At 40.1% G+C, this 23,337-nt stretch overlaps 2 protein-coding genes across 3 annotated transcripts in view; both read left to right on the forward strand.

Moving 5' to 3' along the window:
- Positions 1 to 23,337, forward strand: part of RAD54B (RAD54 homolog B) — a 63,517-nt gene that overhangs the window by 12,384 nt on the left and 27,796 nt on the right. Inside the window, exon 1 of one of the 2 annotated variants that reach the window (XM_059480656.1) lies at positions 22,944 to 23,116. The exons of the other annotated variant lie outside the window; for it this stretch is intronic. Within the exon in view, the coding sequence (XP_059336639.1) occupies positions 23,086 to 23,116 (31 nt within the window). The 5' untranslated portion in view covers positions 22,944 to 23,085. Of the gene's footprint in view, positions 1 to 22,943; positions 23,117 to 23,337 lie in introns of those variants that run through there. 2 annotated transcript variants of the gene reach the window in all.
- FSBP (fibrinogen silencer binding protein) lies at positions 5,449 to 11,609 on the forward strand. Its single transcript, XM_059480677.1, has 2 exons — positions 5,449 to 5,871; positions 10,118 to 11,609. Exons 1-2 carry the CDS (start codon positions 5,501 to 5,503, stop codon positions 10,641 to 10,643), a joined length of 897 nt encoding a protein of 298 aa, XP_059336660.1. The 5' UTR covers positions 5,449 to 5,500; the 3' UTR covers positions 10,644 to 11,609.

Here is a 23,337-nt window from a genome sequence, read left to right on the forward strand (position 1 = left end):
ATATGCTAGATGCTGATCACAAAAATAGATGCAGGACAAAGAAAAGAGGTAAAACTTCACTTATTTGTCTCATGTCCCATGCAGGACAGAGGTTTAGAAATAATTGTGCAGGAGAAAGGAAAGGAGTAGTCTGAGAGGTTCAGGTACATCAAAGATAAAAACAATAAAATATAAAACTGATGGTGAAAGTGCTGATGAAGACGAGAAAAAAAAATCAAGTGACATAAAAAAGCCATTTGAAACACAAATGACCTAAAAGTATTATTTCTAAAGGGTCTGGTGTGAATATATTTAAGCCCTATAACTTCCAGGTAAAGTTAAATTACAGCTTTTGGATCACAAAACCTTGTCATCTTCAACCCTCTTCCTAGTGATTAATGCCTGCAACCCTTACCTTTAGACACTGCTCATGAAACAACTGTCCCTGTGAGAAACCTTCTGAGTGGGAAGTTTTCTTAGGCACCCTTTGCTCAGCAGGCTCTTAGAGACAGGCAGATCGAATGACTTGGCACTGCCTTGCTGTCCTGTCAGTAGAGAGGACTATATGATGATCTAATGGAAGTTTTGCAGCCCTTTCTACCTATAGACACTCTCATCTTATGCAGCTGCCAAATTCATTTGCAAGGCTAAGCAACTGCCTTGATACTTGCCAAATGTTTCCACTGCCATAATAGCCCAGTGTATTCAGTGATGTGTAACATACCCCATCTTAGCTGCTGAATCTTTCTACATTTTTTGTAAGCACAGGGGTGCCAGGGTTCCATTTTAGCTTTGATTCAGATCTTGCTATCATCCTATTCTTGTCAAGGATTTTCAGGCTGCTAGGTGATTGCAAATGCTAACCACAGGTCTCTGCAGAGCTGGTTTGCTTGCATATTACTAAACAGGAACAGAAGTCCTTCAGACTTATCCTGGGGCTACTACTTTGTGGGCACAGCACCTTCACAGGGCTTAGCAGTCTGGCAATTTGATATTTTTTGCACTAGAAGGTCCCAGCCTGAATCACTTAAACTGGTGTCCTTCCTTTCAACATTCATGGTTGTTCTCTGTTCCAAATGGCATCTTTCAAGACACATTCCTTCTTAGGGCATCCTCAGTTTTCTCAAATGTCTTTTTCATGTACCTTAGAGTGATTCTTTTTTTAAGACTGTCATGGAGAGATTCTTCCTCAGTTCTGTGTGACAAAAGGTCCTCCCTCTCCCTCCAAAATGTTCCCCTGATTTAAGACATTCTCCTTCTCAGGGTGTTCTGTCTTATAAAGTATCTAAATTTACATGGGCCACTTGATGCAGTTAGTGGCTATGATACAAACCTATCACTTGTCAAATTTGTGGCCATCGAGCTCTTTCAGCAATCCATAGTGATTTGGCTACTTTAATTCCTGACTGTATCATAGCTGTGATTCTTTCCTCTCAACAGTTCTCCAGGATGCACTGTTTGTATCATTTTCTGGTATTAATTCTATACTTTTTCAAAGCAAAATCAGAAGGTATAGAAGGCAGTGAAGTGATGTAAGGGGTGCATATATGTTTATTTTCTTCAGTGGTGAGCAGAATTTCTCTCCTACCTGTGGTTTGCTGTTCCCTCGGTTGTGGTAATACAAGTCTTTAGGAATATGGTTTGCAATTCACCCTACAATGATCCAAATAGAGTTTGAAGAAGCTTTTTCAATATATTTCTTTCTGTGAGTTATTTGTCCTGTGGCATACTGGATTAGGGAACTGCTGGTGATTAAAACTAACCCGGCTCAGAAAAAAATGATTAATATGAGTTGTCCAGGTTTGTGAGTGCTCATATCAGCACAGTTAAGGAGCAGGAACATGACATGGTTGGGGGGAGGCAGAAATTACTGTTCTGACAATGTACCACATCTATGTTGACTTAAACCAATTATTAAATTCACATTAAATTGTTATGCTTGCAAAATAAATAGATTATTCTGTAGCTAGATCATCTTGCTGAACTGGCTGTGCACTGTGTTGCATAAGTGCAACTCTTGGTGGAAGGTGTAGGATGAAGGGTGGATTGTGGCAACATCTTTGGTTTTTGTAATTGTCTTGGAGCTACACCTGCTGTTTTAGCTTGAAGATGTCTGTATGTATCATTAATATCCAGGCTTTTCACATTCTGTGATTTCTTATCCAAGCACTGATATAACCTTAGGCTGATGAGCAGAACTATTTTTAAAAGGGAAAAAAAATAGGAAGGAAAAAACATCTTGGTTGGCAGCCAGCTTCATTTTTTACAAGGGTTATTTTACACTCATGCAGAACAATATGCAATTCAGGCATTTTATCAAGCTTTTGCTCAAAAGAAAACTTTATAGCAGTATTTTGCTATAATTACATTTGTTGTAGTTGCTACATTACATTAGAAACTTAGTTTCTCTAGCAACATTAAGCACTAAGGTAATAAAGTAATACAAGTTTAGATAATACTGGGAGTTGCTGTATCTGGTAGCCCATTATAGAGGAGACCGCTGCAGCTCCTGGTGCCAGGACCACAAGGATGTATCTTTAAGAGGCACACGTGCACGCTGTATGTGCATATACAGACAGAATCAACACGTTCAGCACTCATGCAAATACAAGCAGCTTCAATGGCCTCATCCTTTCCATTCAGTGGCTGACTGGGAAGAAAGCTTGCTTCTGGAAGTGCTTATGTACACAACATGGATCCTCCAGCAAGAGGCCTTAAATTCTTACTCTGCTCAGTTACTGGTCCCTGGATCCCCATGTCTCCCAGCTAACAGACAAACATGCACTGGGTGGTCCTGGTGTCCCGGTGTCCCTCCAGTAGCCAAATCTCAGACTTTCTGGTCTCTGCAGCATCTGGCCCAGACTCATGGTTGCTCAGCTCCCAAGCCTTCTGCATGGCTGGTCTGGCTTGGGGTTTGCCCAAGGTCACACACTGGCACAGCTACCCAGGCTGTGTGCCTGGGCTCCAGCCTCTGCCTTCTGGTGCCTCTGGGCCCCTGCCACCTGTGGTGGTACAGCTCCAGCTGCTTGGCATCTCTGTTTCTGTACATTGTCACACCCAATGGAGATTTTCCTCACCCAGGAAAACAGTTACAAATGTAGTTTAACAAGCAGGTAGGACAATCTGCAGTGCTCAGGCCCAGGGCATGGCTGAACCACCATACTGGGCAGCCACTGCTTACATACACCTGGCCCCTGGTAGCCCTTTTCCCCCTTCCCAGTATCCTCCTATGCTTGTTCTTTCCCAAACCACTTTCATGGTTCACTGTCCCTCGTGTTGCCTTCAGTTCTTCTTCTGAATATCCAGTACTGCCCTCTGCAAACCCAAAATACTCCTTCAGGCATCTCACAATGAGTCCCATACCCAGTGGGCAGTAACCCCCTCTCTAGGTCTGCGAGGTGGTCTAGAGAGCCTCTCCTGTGGACTCTGGGTCTCTCTCGCCCCTGGGGTCTGGGAGCAGCTGGACTGAGGGCTTGGTTTCTTTCATCTGGGTTGTTGAGGTTCCTCTGCCCCGCACTGTTCATTTGTGCTCTTTGTGTCTGTGAGGCACTAACTTATTAATCACTAACTTATTTTTGTCTCTAAAACGTCAAGACTCTGGGTGGGCACTGCACAACTGCTCCAACAGTGGAGGGTGCAGCGTAGGCTCACCTGTGACTCCTCAATGCTGACACTGCCAGAGTCTGAACTATGTGAAGCACATCCAATTCTTGTTCAGTTACTGAAGAACAACTAAAAACATAAATTAAAAAAACCTCAAAACTCTAACCACCAGCTTTATATTGTTAATATTAGTAAAGTGCAAAGGGAGGGGAAATAGGAAAGGATTAGGTGTTTATAAGTAATGGTTTTCATACAGTGCTTCTAACCACAAGAGTATTTTGTTTCTCAAATTTAAGTGTAATAGGCTTCACACTATAAAATGCTTTATTTAATCTTGGCTTGAAAGCAATGCCAGCGAAGTGGACTGGTCACAATTTTGTTAGGTGGTACTGACAAGCCAAGTCTTAGAAATGGTTCCAAAAGTACTTGTTATTCTAAATGCTAATTGATTTTTAGCAGTTAAAAGTCTCCCTTTGTTTAGTGTGAATTTCTTGTTTTGAATGCGGCTTGTGTCTGCTTTGGGAATTTTCCCCTTAGAGCAAACAAGTTTATACCTAGATCTTTATAGCCTTAGGATATTTCAAGCTATAATTATTTCTCTTTCCTTCCCCCTGCTTCTAGGCTCCCTTGTTTTCAAGGCTGGACATGTTAAGCTTAGGAAGCTGTTGCCACTATCTCAAGTGGTGTTTGTTTCCACCCTCCGGACGCTTTCAGTGGAGTGCGTCATTTTTCAAACTTAGTTTTTGCTTTTTGTACTTGAGAACACCTTTCCTTCTATCTACTACATCTTCTCTTTTTCCAGTTTGTTGCTTTAGTTTAGACCACAGAAATTTAAAGCCTTGCATGCGTTTTTATGTGAAGGCTTGCTTTAAGGTGATACGTTGTTGAGCAAACATTAGGAATGGAGGCACATCTTGTTAATAAAAATCAGATTTTTTTTTATATTGAAAAAACGTCTGGATAAATATAATAAAAGTCAGTTGTTTGCTGGTGGATATTATGAAAACCCCAGTATCCACACGCTGTAACGCACTCGGTAATCTGTCACGGCCGCGGGCAGCCCCAGCCCTTGCGGGGCCGGCTTGCAGCCCCGGCCGCGGGCCGAAGCCGGGGTTCGCCCGGGAGCCGCCTCAGGGCCGGCGCGGCGGCGCTCGGAGCCCGCTCGCACCGAGGCGTTCGCGCCGCTCCTCCGGCGCCGGAGCTCGGCCGGGGAGCGCAGCGGGCTCTTTAAGAAGCCCCCGTGCCGGTGGCTGTCGCTGGCTGCCAAGTGCGGGAGAAGCCGAGCTTTGCGGCGAAGCCCGAGCGTAACCAGCCGGCTGGGGGAGATGCCGCCCCGCAGTGACTGACAGCAGGACCAGCTCTATGCAAATGGCGCCGGGGGCTCTGCCGGGGCTCTCTCTCTCCACACGCGCCGCCGCCTCTCGCCTCCCGCTCCCCGTAACGCGCCCTGCCTCGCACAAAGCAATTGTTGCTTTTTGGGGGGGGACGTCGTTACACGTAAAATCATCTCCAGCACGGTTTCAGTTTGAGATTGTGAGAGGGAGCTGGGAGATGTGTCAGAGCTTGTTACTCCAGCTAAATTAGGTAATTTTTAGCTGGGTAATGTGCTAATCTTTAAACCTTTATGTTTTTAAATCCTGCATATGTCTGGTCTCTTCATACAAAAGTGTATTTTGCTTGTTTCTTCTCGCCTTCTTCAGTCTGAAGCCTTATGTAGGTCAGGCTTGGCTTAAGCAGATTTCCTGAACCTGCGTCAGCTTAAGCTGAAGGAATTTTAATAAACCCTCCCTTGTAGGCGTGGGCCTAAATGAGACTAGCCTAGTTAAGCCTGATCTTTTTCTGTTTGTGAAAAAGAGCTGAGCAGAGCTAGGGACTGCATGGTGGCTCCAGGAACGGCTTCCTTAATTCAAAGATAACAATGGTTGGGAAGGCCAGATCTTCTAATTTTACCTTATCTGAAAAGCTCGATTTGCTAAAACTCGTGAAGCCGTATGTTAAAATTCTCGAGGAACATACCAATAAGCATTCTGTAATAGTGGAAAAAAACAAATGCTGGGATATTATAGCTGATAACTACAATGCCATCGGAGTAGATCGCCCTCCTCGTACTGCACAGGGCCTGCGCACGCTGTACAAGAGGCTCAAAGAATATGCCAAACAGGAGCTATTGCAGCAAAAGGAGACTCACTCAGATTGTAAAAGCAGCATTTCCGAGCCAACCAAGAAAGTTGTGGAAATGATTCCACAGATTTCCAATGTGTGTTTAAGAGACAGGAGCGGTGTTCAAAGGTGAGACAATTCTTTTTATTTTGTTACTGAATGAAAATTATGGCGCCTCCTATCTACTTTGTAATGCTTTTGCTTGTGCTCAGGCTCCTAAAGGAAGTGTTTATCAGAGAAAATTCCCAATTGGGAAACAATGACAAAAATAATACTGCTGTTGTTTTATGAGAAGCTTTATGTTGACTTAGCATTGCATTCATTTTTTTCAGCTCTTTCAAAGCTTGTTTCAGAGTCTTTGTCATACTCTGGAAAGTGAGGGTTAAGAGAGAATCAAAGGGAAATAGTAGCTCCAACCTCTACCCCTCCCCTACCTTTTAATAGGCAGATTATTCAAACACTGGCAAAGTGATGGCTATTCTCCTCCATTTAAGGTAATACTGCAGTCATTTTGCAACATATGAAACTGTTAGCAGTTTATATAGCATTTTTAATAAAGTTAGTTCACAGAGCCAAGAAATCTTATTCACCTTTTTTCTCTCATTTACTTTGGTGTTTGCATGTTATGTTTTAGCTAATCCCGAACCTTTAAAGAAAAAAAAAAATTGATTCTCCACACTGCAGTGCCTTTGTGAGTGCAAATGTTTTTTTAAATTATACTTTTCTTGTACTGACGATGGTTCCCTGAAGCTGGAGCAAAGCTAATTGCAGTCTAAACTCCGAGCAGTTCTGTGTCATATGTGAGGTAGTTTAAATACAGAGAGAAACTGAGAGGTACAGCACTAGAAGTTTTCTCTTTTTTTTTTGCCATGTTTCTTTTTTTTACTGCTCAGTAAAGTGAGACACACTGTCTAGATTTGAGCCAGACATAATACAGGCAGGCACTGTGCAGGCTTTCTCCCACAGCTGGCTAATGCCCCTCATATCTGACTTGCAACACTCTGCTGGTTCTGTATTGGTCCTTGAGGGATCAAAAAATGCCTGGGTCGGATTTTGGTTCCTCCAGATACAAAAACTGAGCTAGGGAGTGGGGGAGGGAAGTCAAATAACTCCCCAGCAACCTTGAGAAAGCTCTGATTTTTCTTATTTTCCCAAGCAGATTAATAGGAAGCGAACTTTCCGTATTTTAATCAGATATACTGATAGTGAGTGCAGCAGCGTAACGCTCTAAGAAAAGCTGGCATGCGCACACTCGCTGAATTGGATTCATGGTGCCACTGGTTGAGCTGAATGGTAACAATTGTCTAAATCCCAACATGCCAGATGCTCTAAAAATATTCTGTTGTGGGTCCTTTGCGTAAAGAAGTCTAAAGCAACTGGACTGTGCTGCTGCTCCTGATGAATGCCCCTGGAGGAACCATTCCAAAGAATTCTCTGGAACAAAATGAGGCTTTTAATTGCTCTAATAAAGGTTGCAGTGTCTTGACTACCAACTTTTGTAAGGAGGGGGAAAAAACCATAGTGTGAGAACTTTAGTTTGTAGATCAGCTTATAAAAAGCACTGACGCTGTTAGTGAATGATTGAGCTAATGATCTCCATAGTTTGTCTCCTGTAATTTAAACAATTTTGCAGTTTTTTATGGGTCCTGGAACACTGACTTGATTACTGCTTACCCAAAATGGTTGTTCCTAGGAACAGCCACTACACTGTGGGCTGAAGGAAAAGAACATAATTTACAAGATTATTTTTTTCCCTGCCCAAGTACATAATTATTTGATAGTTCTCTGAGTTGCATTTTATTCTAATTTTATAAACCCAGTGTTGGGTTTTAACTCACCAGGATATGACTTAGGTTTTGGAGGAGGGAAATATGACTTATAAGGAGCCCAAATTCTTAATCGCACCTTTAAGGAATTTCTAGCTTGCTGTGATTAAATGAAACCTGGTGAATCATGGGTGCCTGCAGGCTTATAAACACCATGCCCCAATTGTGGTAACTGTTGTTTGTCTTTCTTTCAGTCAAGTTGTCAGAAACAACATTAGTAACCACCATACAGGCAGCTCTTTTGTTTCTCAATTCCTTCTTTCTCTCTTTGCTGTCTAATTGTTTTCCACTTAAGAGGCTGACTAAGGGGAAAAAAAAAACAAGCCTCATCAGAGTTACCTGAAGATCTGGTAATTTTTCTAGTTCTCTGTGGATTACACTATTAAGAGCTATTTTTCCACTGTTTAGAGGCTTTAGTCTATGCTACACAAAATCTCACCTTTCTTTCTTCTATTTAACCTCTCTTACTTTCTCTTTCTGCTCTCTCTCCATTTCCTTTTGTCAGAATGACCTGCTTCTCCTGCTGGTTGTTTCCACTTTTCTCAGGCTAGAAGCTGGCCAGGAGCCAGCAAATAAGAAGGAGAGAAGCTTTATTAGAAGCTGTGGTTGTGAAAAGGGGGAAAACTCAGAATTACACTCAGCACAGGGGAAAACAAGTGAAAATTTGTGTGCAGGATAATGCTTCCTATGCTGAGAGAACTAAAACAATGTGAGAAAGAAGCATGTAGGAAAAAGTGAAGCTTTGTGGCATGAGGTAGAAGGGAGTAAGGTGATATAATTGATTCTCTATAGGCAGCTCAGGTAACAGTCAATAGAATGAAGCTTATCTTGGTTTTTTTTTCAGGGGATTAATGAAAGGTCAGTTTTCAATACCTGCTTCAGATGGACAGTACTTTTTAAAGAATTTTAAGATTAAATAGTTTGTGTGGTTGACAGGCTTTATTTTTGGAAAATATATTGCTCTGACCCTCATGGGCCTTTTTGCAAATAAGCATTGAGAAACTTTCATGCTTTTATTATAGAAAATGCATTTTCATGTTAATGGATGGCAGGCTAGGTCAGGGTCCTTCAGAAAATGCAACTATGATTGCTTATTTCTTTTAAACCCAGAGTTTTGAAGACCATGGGAGAACCAGAAGTTAGGATCATGCTACCTTTTCATTAAGGAGGTAGTGCATTTATGTGAGAACAGGATGTCTAAATTACATTTCTTCTTTGCTTCTGGGAATTTGAACCTACATCTCTTACTAACCAGGATGGTGTTTCAATAATCCGATAGTTTCTCAGTGTATGGCTTGTAGGGCTCTGAAGGCATTTTAAGTTGTAGAGAAACGCCATGGCTCACCCTCAGATTTAAGATGGCAACTCAAGTCCTCCAGGATTGGGGAGCATCTGTGAGCATTACATTCATCATGGATCCACTTGCTGCCTTTGACTGCTAGCAGCAGTTTTTGAAGGGTTCAGAAATGTTTTTAGTCTGCAAGCACCAGTTACAGCCTCTGTTTTAGACAGTCCTGGCCATGAGAGTGCGCTGACTTGGCTGTCAATCCCAAGTTAATATATTCGTGTTCCCATGTAACTCTATACTGCCATCCCAGTCATGCTGCAAGTATTCTTTGTAGATCTGTACAGTAATAGATCAAGAAGCTGATCTGGCTTAAAAAAGCATTACCTGAATAAAGGAGTGATGTGCAGAAGTGTAGGGTTTCAAACACAACTGATGGTAGACAAGTGTCAGGAACAGCTTGAGCCATTATTATCATCAAAGCCAAGGCAATGCCAAATCATGATTTGAGATGCTGCTGACTCAGGGATTTACACAAAGACAGATGAGTCAAGTGGGTGTTGTTCTTTAAAAACGAAATGCACAGGACTATAGCCTGTTCTTAATGGAAACATTTCTGTGTCTTGAACCTTCAGAAGAAATATTAAGATGGACGATTCAAAGAGAAGGAGCAAGGATTAGCTTGGTTCCCAAATCTACTGGCAAGGGTTGTCCTTTAGGCTCTGGTTTCTTTTCCCAAGGCTCTTTGTGTAATTTTATTTAGTGATTATTTTATGTTGGAAAAAAACCCTAAATACTTGGGTGCATGAATCAGAAATAGAGCCCATTAAAACAGGGGGAGACAAATAAATTTGGAAGATGGGAATGTTTCTGCCATAGTTCACTCCATCTAAATTAATGTCCTTTTAAAATCACCTTTTACATTATATAAACATTTTCCTCTCTTACTTGCATGACTTGGTGCTGCTTTTTTTTTTAATATAGTTTCATGTGTCATTAATAGCCCTTCTTACTTCTTCAGTGTCAGAGGGGCCTACCAGATGAGGTCTCTATTTTCTGTACTGCCTTTAGAGCAATAAAATCTGAGTAAGACAGGGCTGTGTCTGTGTGGTACAAAGAGGGGCACAAGTGGTGTTCAGGTAATGGAATAGAGTCCTGGGCATAGATAGCAGAGTAGTATTCAAATGAAGCTTTGGTTACTTAGAGCTATGCCTTTTAAAATAGTTTTTAATGGATTATTTAAATGTGATTTTGTGTGTTCTAGTGCTAGTATCGATAAAGAAACAATTGCTGGTACCAGTTCACCACAGGCAATGTTGGATCACCATCCTGCAACAGTCATGATGGACTTGCAGTCAGAAGAGGATGTCAAACCTCCTCCTTCTCTGATCATAGACTCCCAGCAAAATGAGAACTTAGAACAAGAGGAGGAACACCAGCTGGTGCATATTATGGAAAGGTCTCCTTCAACATCAGTGTCTTCAGTCGATATGAGACTGATGATGTCTCCTTCCCCTGTACCGAGAAGAGATGAGTTTTTTAGGCTTGAGGTTGGAGAACGCTTTAGACCAATGTGTGGTTATGACCCACAGATGTTGCAAATGCTGAAAGAGGAGCATCAAATAATATTAGAAAACCAAAGAAAAATTGGTCTTTATGTCCAAGAAAAAAGGGATGGTTTGAAAAGAAAGCAGCAACTGGAAGAAGAACTGTTGCGAACAAAAATCAAAGTAGAGAAGCTGAAGGCAATACAACTACGCCGTGATCTGCCAGAATACAACAATATCTAAATATTTTATTACTTCTGTCATATTCTTTGAAATACTTAATAATAAATGCAAAATTGTTTCTTATGTTAATATGGATGAATCAAAATATGGGCTTGAGACATGAAAGCATATGTTGTTTAAGTACCTTAGAAAAATACCTCGTGTGGGTTTGAATGCACCAACTCTTCTGGTCTAAAGTATAGTCAAATCCATGTTTAAGTGTTTAGATTGATAAAAATCCAAACTTTAAAAACATTTCCACTTATCTCTAGAGTTTTGATGATCTAATGGAAATTTAATTCAGTTCTTGTTAAAAATTTTAGTCATATACATTGTTTTTTCAAATAATCACCTTTAATATCTTAATGAAGTTGCAGGTAAATAAATGCATATAAGAAGGAGAAATAAGAGGCCATGTTTAAATGTTTTATTCTTTTCAAGTTGGTAAATCTTATGACAGTAGTGACGTTTTGCTGATATAACAGCTTGGAAAACAAAATTACTGGATTGTTATATTTTTTTAATGTTCAGTAGACATTTGAATAAATGTACATATTTTTAAAAGTTGATACTTTTTAATTGTTTCCATGTGGAGAAGTGTTTCCATAGGATGTTATCAAAAGAGAGACAATGAATGCAACACTTGGTTTTTAAAACTGCATGCATGTGTAATTTGTGTGTACAGTTACCATGATTGTGTATTCAGTTATAGTAATTATACTGGTGATCAAGCATATAAATATCTACTTTGCTCATTTGCATGCATAATTACTGCAGTGCATGTGCAACCAAGACAGTTGCAGGTGCCTGTGATCAATATCACTATGACTATAAGCTACTGAAATAAAATAGTTTCTGTATGTAAGTAACATGTGACTTGAAATCAAAAATCAACAGCAGATTGTGTTATTCTGGGTCCCTTTTATAGATCCTGTTGTTCCCATCTTTCGATTAGTTTCAAATAAAAAGCCCCAAATGAAAACAAAATTGATTCTTCTGTCTGTCCTGGTAGCAGCTGTTTCCTCTGTAGTTATGATCAACTTTAATAACTGGAAGAAAAAGACATGAAAAATATCAGTCCCAGATGATTAATTTCTTCATAATTCTTAGTCTCCTGCCTCTTGTGAATGTATCCACAGCTGCCTTAGACCTCTGGCTCCTTATTCCCTGTAACAATGCTTTCCCCTTCCTCTAACCTTTATAGCAAGAAAAGGAAATGAAGGACAGTACCAAGGAAAAAGAACAAAGGAAATATAATTCCTCTGGTGCCTCCTATCTCAGAGGCCCCCAACAACAGAATGAAAAAAAGCAATAGGAAGCAGACTATTTCTTCCTTGCTCCTGTCATCACTGTTTTCCCAAATTGCTTTCTTTCTCCACTCCCCCAAACCTCTGCATGCAAGCATGGGGCAGTGGTCTGCATCAGCAGACTCTCAGTGAGGCAAGCCTCACACCTTGTTGGTCTTCTGAGTAAATCAGACACCACAGGGGTAGGTACTTAGTAAAAACTGAAGACTGGAAGCATGTAAGCATAGCTGAGGAGCTAATGGAGCTTAAAGAATTGTAGTTAAATTTTGTGACATAATAATCTTGACTGTCACTGCCCAGGATAAATTTAACAAGTTTCAAGTAGGAAAAGTAAAGGGAAGCAAGTCTTTTATTTACAAACTGAGGAAAACTATAGAACAGTGAAAACAGGTGTTGACAATCTGGAGTTCCTCAAAACTTTTTCAGTGGTTTTCTTGAGAAGAGAGTACTGTAAGTGTTCTGGGAATTTTTGTGTGTACTGAAAATGATGATGCTTGGATAAGTGGCCTTTGTTCCAGTACAGTCCTTGGCTTTCTGCTGTGTTTCTTAGTTCAAGGACATTGATCTGTTTTTGTGTAGCTGGAAATGCTTCAAGGAGATACTCACTTCTCTGAGTTTACAAGAATCAAAATGCTGGCTTTACTAAATAAATATAGATTTTATTTGTTCTGCTTCTCAGAAATGGGAAACAGTACTAAATTATCTGCCCTTGTCTTGTAATATGGAAGTGTCTGATCTTTTCCTTTCAGTTGAAAATCAGAATTCTGGTTTCTAGTGGCAAGGAATTAATTTCTAGTTTCTTATATATTATGCAAATGACCAAGTTTTTAAGAGTTCATAAAATAATTCCCATACAGCTTATTGTCTTGCAGTGGTTTTGAATTCTAGGTACTCTTAACACTGGCCATCAAAATGTTCTGGAGACTTTAGAGTGTTTTCTTTTGATGCTATATGAAGAGGTGACTTCCAGGGCTTCTACTAGCACGGTATTTTTATTTCAAGGACTAGAACTAGAGGAGTTTTCAGTCTTGGAAAGCTTATAGTCTTTTCTCAACTGGCAGGCAAAGTAGTTGCAAAAATAGGACCCTGCACAGAGCAAAGTCTCCCTTGTGTTCTTGATGTTGGAAGGGGAAGGATGCAAATGAGTGAAGAAATAAAATGCACTGTCCCCTTATAGTTGGTGTTCTTCCATGTTTCATTGTTCTGACTTTGTGTCACTTGTTAGTGGAAGACTTTTGTTCTTTTCTGCAAGCAGCACCTCTAGTTCAGAGTCCTCATGTTTCTCATTTGCGTGTTCTCAGTTTTGTTTCTTTTGACTTTTGGGGAGCTTGGGAAAGGGGGAGACATCTCTTGAGTGCCCATGGAGCTCGCTCCTTCCTTTACTAGTGAGATGATTATTTCCTTTCACTAGAGAAATGTTTCTTCCTTCAGTGCCATTATATTGCCCTCTCAGTTCAGTGTGGTGCTGACTAGATCTTACACCTCTCTGTGCTGGTGGATTTGCATCTCTTTCCCACTCCACATCTGCTTTGCAGTATCAGGTTGTCTTTCTGAGTCAGACTTCTCACTTCTCCGTGCCTGTTCCTGGTTTTTTTTCCATGTATTCCTAATGTTGGGTACATGCACCACAGCTGTGGCTGGTCCTTCTGGACCATGAAGTGCTATGAATTTTTACTGTTCCAGCAAATGATACTGTGCTAGCATGTGTGAAAGGGGTGGAAGGAAGCCCTTCCCTCCTTCACCCTCATTCTTATCCTCTTACTCCCTCTGCTACATCTGGCAGTGCCATTCCCTGTCTGCATGTTTATAATGTACAGAGTACAAGCAGAGTAATTTTAGGCAAGGACAAATTTCTACCATATGTTCATGTCCTTCTACTAATATAACTGCAACAAACAGGCTGTAGGAGTAACTTAATTCCCAACATCTAATGGATTTATATTTAGGATTAGAATAAAAATTGTACCTATGATAACTTTGTGATGATTGTGATAGCATCTTGTGTCATTTCATCTATACAAGTAACTGGTTAGCAATCAGTCTATCATTTCCTTGCTGCTACCTAATTATCTTGCTGTTTTTGTTCCTGCTTCCCCCTGTAAGCTTTTGATTCCTGTGGAATGCTTGCCTAAGATGAGAATTCTTATCAGGTAAAAATGGTAAGAGAGAACACTCCAAGACTGCAAGAGATTGCTTGTAGCTAATTGCAATTGTCATACCCCTGTTTTCTAATATTTTCTACTTAACTAGCTTAAATTTATTTCTTTCATTTATACTTCTACACATTTTCTGACTTAGGATTCCCCCCCCAATTAAAACTTGAGCTTGCATACTGTCTTCTTTGGGCAAACTTGTGCTCACTGGATTTCCAATAGTCAAAGCCATTAACTTCCTTGCAATTAGATGATAGTTGTTTCTGAGTGGGAGGAAGAAACAAGAAATTGTGCTACCCAGGCTGCCTGGCAAAGGTGTCTTAAAATTTCCTGTGTCTTTTTTAAAAGTGCTTTAAGATGCTCCCATGTCAATTTCAACTTCACTAAAAAAGTAGAACAGTTACTCAGGAAAATGATAAAGTGTTGTTTTCCTAAGATGTTGATTACTTTTCCATTTTGCTTATGAAAATAAAAAGAGGCCTCTAAAAAGAACACTTTCAGCATTAAAATGCATTAAATATAGCTCCTCAGTGTGTGTACCTAACAAGGAAGGCCATTATTCTGTTTTCAATATCCAGGTCTTAAATAATTTGAGAAATCTTACTGACCGTGTCTTAAAGTAAAAAAAAAAAAAAAAAGTGCTGTTTACAGTAGTTAAAATAATGTCTGCTAGCTGTCTGTGTAATACAGGACTAAATTTCAATCATTCTGTGACCTCTGTTTCTGTGTTTTATCTCTTGCTGAAACCAAAAGTGTTTGCCTTGGTGTCAACCTGTGTGTAGTGATGCTTGCTCTTGAGTGGCATCCAGTTTGTCTGGGTAAAGTTTTTCTCCAGCTAAAGATGCAGTTTCCCGAAGTTCCATTGAATGCTAGCTAACAAAATATGGATTCTTCCTTGTAAAACCTACAGTTTTTCAGTGGTAAAATAGATAGTTGAAAACCTTGCTTTTGATTAGTGTGTGTGGGGAGGTGGATGAGGGTCAGAGAACCCAAGGAGAGCTCAGCCATCTATAGGCACTGGCATTCCCCACTGCCCCTGCCTTTCTTCCATGCTATGGGATTTTCACTCTGTTTTATCCCAGTGATTGCACAGAATGACTTGTTGATGCATCCAAATATCTCTTCAGTATAACACCTTGTTTGACTCTGTATTACTCACACAAGAAGAATATAATATAATTTTAATTGAATACTTAATCAGCAGTTACTCCACATAAAATATGATTTCTATTTGCTCTTTAACAGAATTGCAGACTTGGAAAATGCTGCTGATTTTTTTGTGTTTTACACATGCAATTATATAGTTTTGGAAAAGGAGTCATTGTTTCCTGTCCATTCCCTTTTGGCTCTTGATTTTCATTTATAGTTAGGCACAATAACTAGCATAATTTGACATAAATATAATGGAAAAACAATTCCACTGGCTGACATTGCCCCTCCAGATCTGGTTGACTTCAGAGCCCAGTGTGGTTAGGGCTGTCATTTTGTTTACAGTATTCTGTGTTGCCATTTGCTTGCTTTGTGTGTTGGTGAAAGAGTCTTGTCTCTATTGCTAATACTTTCTCAAAATATGTACATTTTCAAAGCTTGGAACTTTCTACATGCTTGAAATAAGTAAACCAGCTTATAAATGACTGATTTTTTTTTACTATTTTTTAGCTTTCATTTAGCAGAAGCACTTGGGGATGGGGAGAAGGGATGTTGGACTGCCTGTGGTTAGTTGCTACAATATTGTTTGTCCTGCATTGCATCACATAACAACTTGCAGTAGTGTCAAGTTGTAGTTGTTGTTAATCACTGCATATGTCATGTGAAAGAAGTAATTCATCACAACTCAGCAGCAGTTTGCAGATACATTTTCCATAGGCCGCTTGTTGATGCTATAAAGAACACCATTTTGTAAAGTCAAAGCTTTTATTTGAGGTACCTAACAGAGATACAGGATTAAAACCAGTATGTTATATTGCTATTGCTGTGTTCTCCATTCTAATATGGCATTTGTTTCAGGCTGCACTGTAAGCCACCCTCAGACAAAACTGAATTGTAAGCTCTGCAGGTTTCACCAAGTAATGCGTGCACTGCTTTGCACTGTGAGGAGGCTTTGGCAGAAGGTTGTACATGACAAGATGACCTTAGTAGCATTAACTGGCAGTTTGGCCAAGCTACTTTGTGCTGTTACCTCCTCTCAGGCTAAAGTCTGTGTGTTCTATATATGTGTTTGTTGATGACTCATCTTTTTCCTGTGAAGCAAATTGCAGGGAGAATACTCTGCTTAGCATATATTGAATTTTTCTCATCTTTCCTTTGTAGTGTTCCAGTTTCCCTGTGCTTTTGAAAAAGTACTTGAAACTTGGCATCAAGCTGGTCTTTGGGCATTCATATAAAACCTCACTCAAGTTTGTCTTAAGTTGTAAGTCATTAACAAACGCAGAAGGTGGTCATTTTCAGAACAAGTTTTTTACACTTTGGATGTTGTCCATAACAGCTGATTCTTAGGAGTCAGGCCTGTCTAGCCTGAGCACATGGCACTCTTGAGAGTGGATCAGGGAGTTCTTAGCTATGAACACCTTGAGTGAAAGCAAGAAAATGTGTCTGTAGTTCTGCCAATAATGGGACAGACAGCCTCAGTGAAGGAGCCATTTGTTTAGGTCCAGAGGGTTGCAGATGACAACAAGGATCTCAAGCACATGCGCCCTTCTTTTGGGGCAGTAAAGATTTCAGAGCTGTTGGGCTGTCCAGCTGGATGGATAATGGCCCCAGCTCTTTTGCTAAAAGATCAGCAGTAGCCTGGAAAATACAGAATGTAGCTCTGTGATTCAGAGTGCTGCATAGTGTGTGTGCAGAAAAGGCTGGACTAAGTTCATTTAGGGAATTTAGCCTTTGCTGTTAGTTCTAATTATTTCTGCTAGATAAAATATATTCCTTTCAGAATAGTTTTTGTTATGTAACTATATGTGCTAATTTGCTGTACTTGAGTTTTGAAAATACACAATTCCTAAGTGAACTTCTGAGATGGCACTAAAGATGTTTTTCAGTAGGGCAGAACTCAAATCTACTCAGAAAGTTTCAGATACTTTAGCTCTGAAGATCTAGTGGGCATCTCTAAAGCTTGTTTTCAAAGGAAACAGAGATAAATTTAATCTTTTTCTAAATCTCATGCTTCTCTCATGAGCATGCCCATGCACTTATGTTCGTAGGCACTCATTTACCCAGTGAGATACACGTGGGGCAGTTGGTAAGAAGAGCTGCACGTGCTGCAGAGGCTTTCCAGTGACACCAAGGGTCAAAGCAGTCCTTTGGGAACAGCAAGGAGAGCTGGGCTGCTGATGGAAAGCTGCCACATCTCCATGTCTTCTGGCGTTTCCTTATATAAGTGGTCAGCTCAGGACCAAAAATAGGCAGGGTTGACATAAAGTAGGATCTGTTATAGGCATCATGAATTTAGGGCTTCCTGCATGGAATCATCTTATTAATTGCATTGGAATTTCAATGCAGTTTAAATTGTATTCAGTTTTCTTACATCTAGAGCCAACAAAGGCAGCACAGTAAACACCTTGTATCTCCACAGTGATGAATTTCTTCTGTTCCCTCCTTCATTTTCCTGGTTCTATTTTTCTTTCCTGGTAAGAATTACAACTGAAGCTCTAGGTTTTTGTGTTTGGGCCATAAATATTACTTTTCTGCTTGGAGTACTGAATGGATTACATTTATGTAAATCAAAGTTATGTAACTTGATTTGGAAAGATTACTTTTTCCCTTTCCAAATATTTCGTCAGCCACTCTGCAAGTAATCATTGCTGCATAACACATGAAAGTTCTAAAAAATATGACTCATCCTTTGTGTGCCTCTTCACAGGGTAATGTCATAAATTTTAAACAGTTTTGTTTAAATAATTTAGGACAGGAATATGTTGTGTTTCATGCTTGTGACAGTGGGCATAAGTTTTATTGATTATTTGTATTTGAAGGACTCTACTACAATCCAGGAAAATCAAAGATGGCCATTAACAAACACAAACAGGACATTAAAAGTGTTTTACTTCCAGTATGTGCTAAAACAGATGTTAATATGCAGGATATGTAATCTTAATAAATCCTTTTCTGCCTGCTTGCTTTTTGTTACTGATCTGTCTTTGCATTTCAGAAACAGAGATTTTGTACAGTACAGAAATAGTTTTCTAATAGTTTTCTTAAAAAAATGACAGAAGTAATAAGAAATGCTTAAGAGAATGCCAAACCACATATTTTCAAAGTACCACATATGGGTTTAGCTGAATACCTTCCATTTACACTTAAACACAAAAGGATGAGCACTTACATCTCTGCAAACTGCTTCCAAAAATGACTGCTTTTTGAGAAGGCTACAATTAGCCTGTGATTGTGTAATAGTCTATTAACTATTTTTTAATAATGTGGGGGTTTTGGTAATTTAAATATTTGGAATATTTTCATATCACATTTACACTCTAAATTATTGCAATAACATTCAATATTTACAGAATCCAATAATAAAGTTTGCTTTTGGGTCTCACTTCTGCATTTATTTTTTGAAGTAAAAACCCCTTTACTTGACAAATTAATCAAAACAACTTTCAGTGTGGATGGCAATATTAAAAAGTATAGTAAACAGTCGATTTGGATGGCATTTGACTGGTTCCAATGTTTTACTGAGCTGATCTGGCTCACTGCACCAAATGATGCCTGCAGCCTTTCAGAATTCTCAATGATGCTGCTTTTTCCTTTGATAATAGGACTTGCACATCTATTTCTGTAGATCTGACAGAAGCTTTCAGCTTAGTTCATTAAATTTTTACAGTGAAAGCTGGAGTCAGTTGGATTTTTACACAGCTGAGAGGTTTAGGAAGAATAGTTTTCTGCCATGGAGCTGTAATTTTGAAAGTATGTGCTCTCCATCCTCCCTCCTCTACAGCTGATACCCTTAAGAGGTAAATGTTTCATTAAATGGCGATGAGAGGATTGTTCCTACAGGTTTGAATTAAGTACATCTGGCAGCTCTGTTATTGTATATAGAAGGGTCCTGTTTGAAAATAAAGGTTACTACTCAAGTGTTCAAAAACTCACAAATAACACAACCTGAACCCAGTTTTCACATTCTGTTGGCTATCACCATTAGGTACATGATTAAGGATTGTATTTCTGTGGGCTTCCTTGCCAGTTCACAGAATGGACTGTGTCAACTCAGTGAGTCACTATTCCGTATTTTCTTTCCACCTCTTTGTTCAGTTATAGAGCTACGCCTTGTTCTCAGCACATTTTTCAAACTATTTTGAATTATTTAGCTAAATTTTTTTCCCTCTGCTGCTCATTGTGATAGTATCTGAGTGCCTACGAGATGTAATTGCGTTTCACAACATCCTCGTGAGACAAAAAGTTGATGCAACCTCCACTTTCTAGGAGATAAAGTGCAAGTTGAGGCAGAGAGAAAAACACCAAAAGGCTCTACTTTTATGGATGGTGCAGACTGAATCATGGAGGGCTGCATTGTCCCAGTGCTTTAGGATACTGTACAGTTAATCTTCCCCAACCACAACTTCCAGTTACACCCATGAGTGTTCACTATTAATACAAATGAGACTGAATCACAAGTCAGGCGCTCAGACAAATATTTGTTGCTGAAAGTTAGGGTTAAATGACTTTCTTTACATCACAGAGAAACTCCAGAAGGCATTCAAGCAAAGTCCAGTCCTTTAAGATATTATTCAGCTTGTCTAACCACAAGATTTGACTATCTGTCCTTGCAGCTTTGTCCATCCCACACCTTTTGCAATTTACAATAAAGCAGTGCAGGGATGGCAGAGACAGCAGCAGCCTTTTTTCCTACCACTGTTCCTGCCTTTCCAGCAGTTCAGTTCTCTGCACTGGATGAACAAGAGGTCCCATGGCAGTGTAGTGCAACATGCTTTCTCTGAAGACTTTATCATGGATATTTATGCACAGTGGGGCAGATCAGATCACTGGAACACCTTATTTTTGGCATCTTCAAACTTTGCTTGACTTCGCAGCCTTAGAACTATTCACTTGATGAAGATGGGTCATAGGAGTCGTGGGCAGATGGGTGGCATCGTTTCTTACCATAAGGTTGTTAATCTTTTGGGTTTTGGAGCAAATTAACATTTCTAAAAAGATTATTCCATATAATTTGGTATTTTCATCTATGTAAGACAGGGTTGAGAACCTTATCTTTCCCCTTTAAAGTAATAAATTACTGCAGTAAAACGTCACTGAATTCAGTGCACACCATTAATATCAAGGCATGCAGTGGTTTGCCCAGTGAGTTTTTCCCAAGTTTGATGACAGCAAAGAAATTGAAAGACGGATAATTTTTTGTGTTGAAGAGCAGAAGGTACTGAGGGGACTTCGGGGAAAGTGATATGATGATTGAAGCTCTAGCTCCTGCTTTGCCTATGTGGACTTGTCCACTAAAAGATATTTGTCTGATTCTGGGTCTTCTGCTTGTCCTAGAGTCAGAATTGATTTGGGTTTGTCTTGCAGGGAATGATCTGTGAAATGGATCTGGTTCAGGAGCTTAATTACCTCCATCTCTTACATTGCATCTAAACTTTCCATTGCAGCCTTGTTCCTATTCCCATTCCCAAAGGAGCAGCTACCAAACCTGAGTCTGCCCTGTTTACCAGGATGTTGTGTTAATGTGAGTGCCCTTCATGTCTTTGTGCCATCAGTGCCCTTCGGTGCCCAACTGCTTGCCATTTTTTATGTGACAATACCGTGTTGTCTTTAGTTGGTTTCTTCTGTTGTCATTTTCCACTTCTATTTTCCCTGTCCTTGCCTAATCAGCTCCTGTTCTCATTTTTTCCTCCCAAGTTGTCCTGTGATTTCCCTCAGTGTTTTCCAGCTGTACATGTTCCTAGTGAATCTTGCATTTTGAGGGTCAGAGATGAGATGCACTAAGTTGTTTTTTTTTGCACCACGTCCTACTCAGAAAATTCTCTGTCTGGTCCTTGACTCTTATACTGGACTCCAACCCAGTCTGCCTGAGTGGTTCTCCCTAACCATCTTCCTAACATATCCTGTTGTTTTCTTACTCTTTTACTCCCTGTCTGGTTCCTAGCCTTTCCCTGCATGCTCTGCTTCCAGCTTAGACTTCCAATCTTTTACCCAGTTGCCAATTTTCCACTGGTTCAACCTCAGCCTTCCTTTCCAGCAATAGTCTTGTTTTCAGGCTTCATCTCCAAAATTGCTTTTCCTTGTAGCTGGTCCGTGTCCCTTCTGCCATCCTTACTTGTTTGGTGTCAGGAGGGGGGAAGGTATTCTGAAGGAGAGGGCCATGGAAAAATTCTCTGCTGGAATTGTGGAAGAAACTCAACTTTGGTCTGAGCAGTGAAAGCTGTGACTACAGAGAAACCTGTTCTCAGCCTCAGTTAGAGCATGTCCAGTGTGTAATCCTCAAGAAATTAAGCTGTAGATACTGTACAAACTGCATTTATTTCTAAGATATTTTAGCTTTCAGGAATGGAAAAAGTTTAAGCTTAGCAAAAAAAAAAGTGTTATCTCCTCCACAGATTTTTAGATTCTTTACCAGAGCATTGAGTTAGTAGAGCTTCTAAAAGAAATAAGAGTTCATTGTGGCTAAGACTGGATTAATCTGTGATTTTTTTTTTCTTATTAACAGTGATTTTTCTTTCACTGCCAGTTTTTATGAACATTGTGCATGTGTGTGAATATGTGTGCTTAAACTGAGACAGCTAGCATGGAAGATGTACTATGGACTCATGGAGGCCTGGCAAAGTTATTAGCTATGAAGACCTGGCAAAGTTATTAGCTTTGTAAAATAAAATCTGTTAAAGGAAATCCCCATAGTATTGCATGGTCAGGAATCTAGAGGCTAGTTTGATTGGCATTTCAGATTGTTAAGAGACTTTGAAACAGAAGTTTAAAAATATTAACATTTTTTTATCATTTGCATTTTTCTTTAAAAATAATTTTGGATTTAGAACAATTATGTGGTTTCCAAAGAAAATATTCCTGCTTGAAGAATCAGTCTTTAGGTGAATTTGTTATCTATGCTCATGCATGAGAAATGCATTACAAATGCATTTTGTCTTGGAAAGAGAGGTACAAAGCACTGGCTTGTAATCAAATTACTCTGAAATGTAATCCCAACTGTCATTGATTCCTGGAGGTTTAGGTCAAGCCAGCTTGACTCTTACTGTTTGCACTCCTCCTGAGGTCTCACAGAAGTGCCATGGGAAGAGTTATTACATTTTTTTTCCCATCTTGGAGGCACACTGATATACATTTACATGTGAGCATAGTATTAAGTTTATTATTAGACTGAAATAGCTTTGCAAGTGAAAGATAATGCTATCTGACTCATATTTCTTTAAATATGCCTGGGATATCTTCGGAGTGTGTGACATATAGATCTTCCATAGGCAACTAGACATTAAACTGCTGTGTAAATGTCTGTTCTCAAAATGTTACAAATTAATTAAGGAACTTTTCGATTGCTTCCTCAGCTCAGGAGAAGGAGATGGTGCAGGCTCCATGGAGCAGACTGATGGCACCTGAGCAGAGTCACTGCTGAGGCTACAGCAGAGCACTGGCATTGAGTTTGGGTTGTGGTTCATTCAAAGCCTCAGTCTCCTTTTACTGCAGTTCAGATTTTTTTATTTGCCTCCCTCTACTTAATTATTTTTTAGTGCTACAGAGTGCAACTTGAATCAAAATTGTCTTCTCTAAGCTGTAATTTTTGCATTGTGCCAGTACTTTTGATTGAGAAGATTCAGAGCAGTTGAGGGAAAACTCACCTGTTGTTTCATACGTGCTTATGTCATGGAAGTTCAGGTGTGAAGGTGATGGGTAACACAGGACCCATGGTTTGAAAATCACCCCAACCTAACAGTAGCTGCTACAAGAAAGATGAGCAACCTCCCAGCCTCCTTGGTCCAAGCTGCACATACCCCTTCCCTGTATTGGCTGTAGTGATGGGATTCATTGGCCTGGCTTTCCTGCAGCTGGTGGATGAGAAGCAGAGCAGGAGAGGGAAGGAAAGGTGAGCTCATGGGCTTTGGCAGCAGGCTGCACTTGGATGGGGTTAAGGCATCCATGAAACCACACCCAGGCCAAGGTGCCAGTGCTGGGCTCACTGGAGTGTGTCCCTCTGGAGTGTGCCCCTCTGGAGTGTGCCCCTCTGGAGTGCTCACTGGAGTGTGCCTCACTGGAGTGTGCCCTCTGCAGTGCTCACTGGAGTGTGCCTCACTGGAGTGTGCCCTC

The sequence above is a fragment of the Ammospiza nelsoni genome, chromosome 1 (genome assembly GCF_027579445.1).
Source record: "Ammospiza nelsoni isolate bAmmNel1 chromosome 1, bAmmNel1.pri, whole genome shotgun sequence".
Classification (NCBI taxonomy): domain Eukaryota; kingdom Metazoa; phylum Chordata; class Aves; order Passeriformes; family Passerellidae; genus Ammospiza; species Ammospiza nelsoni.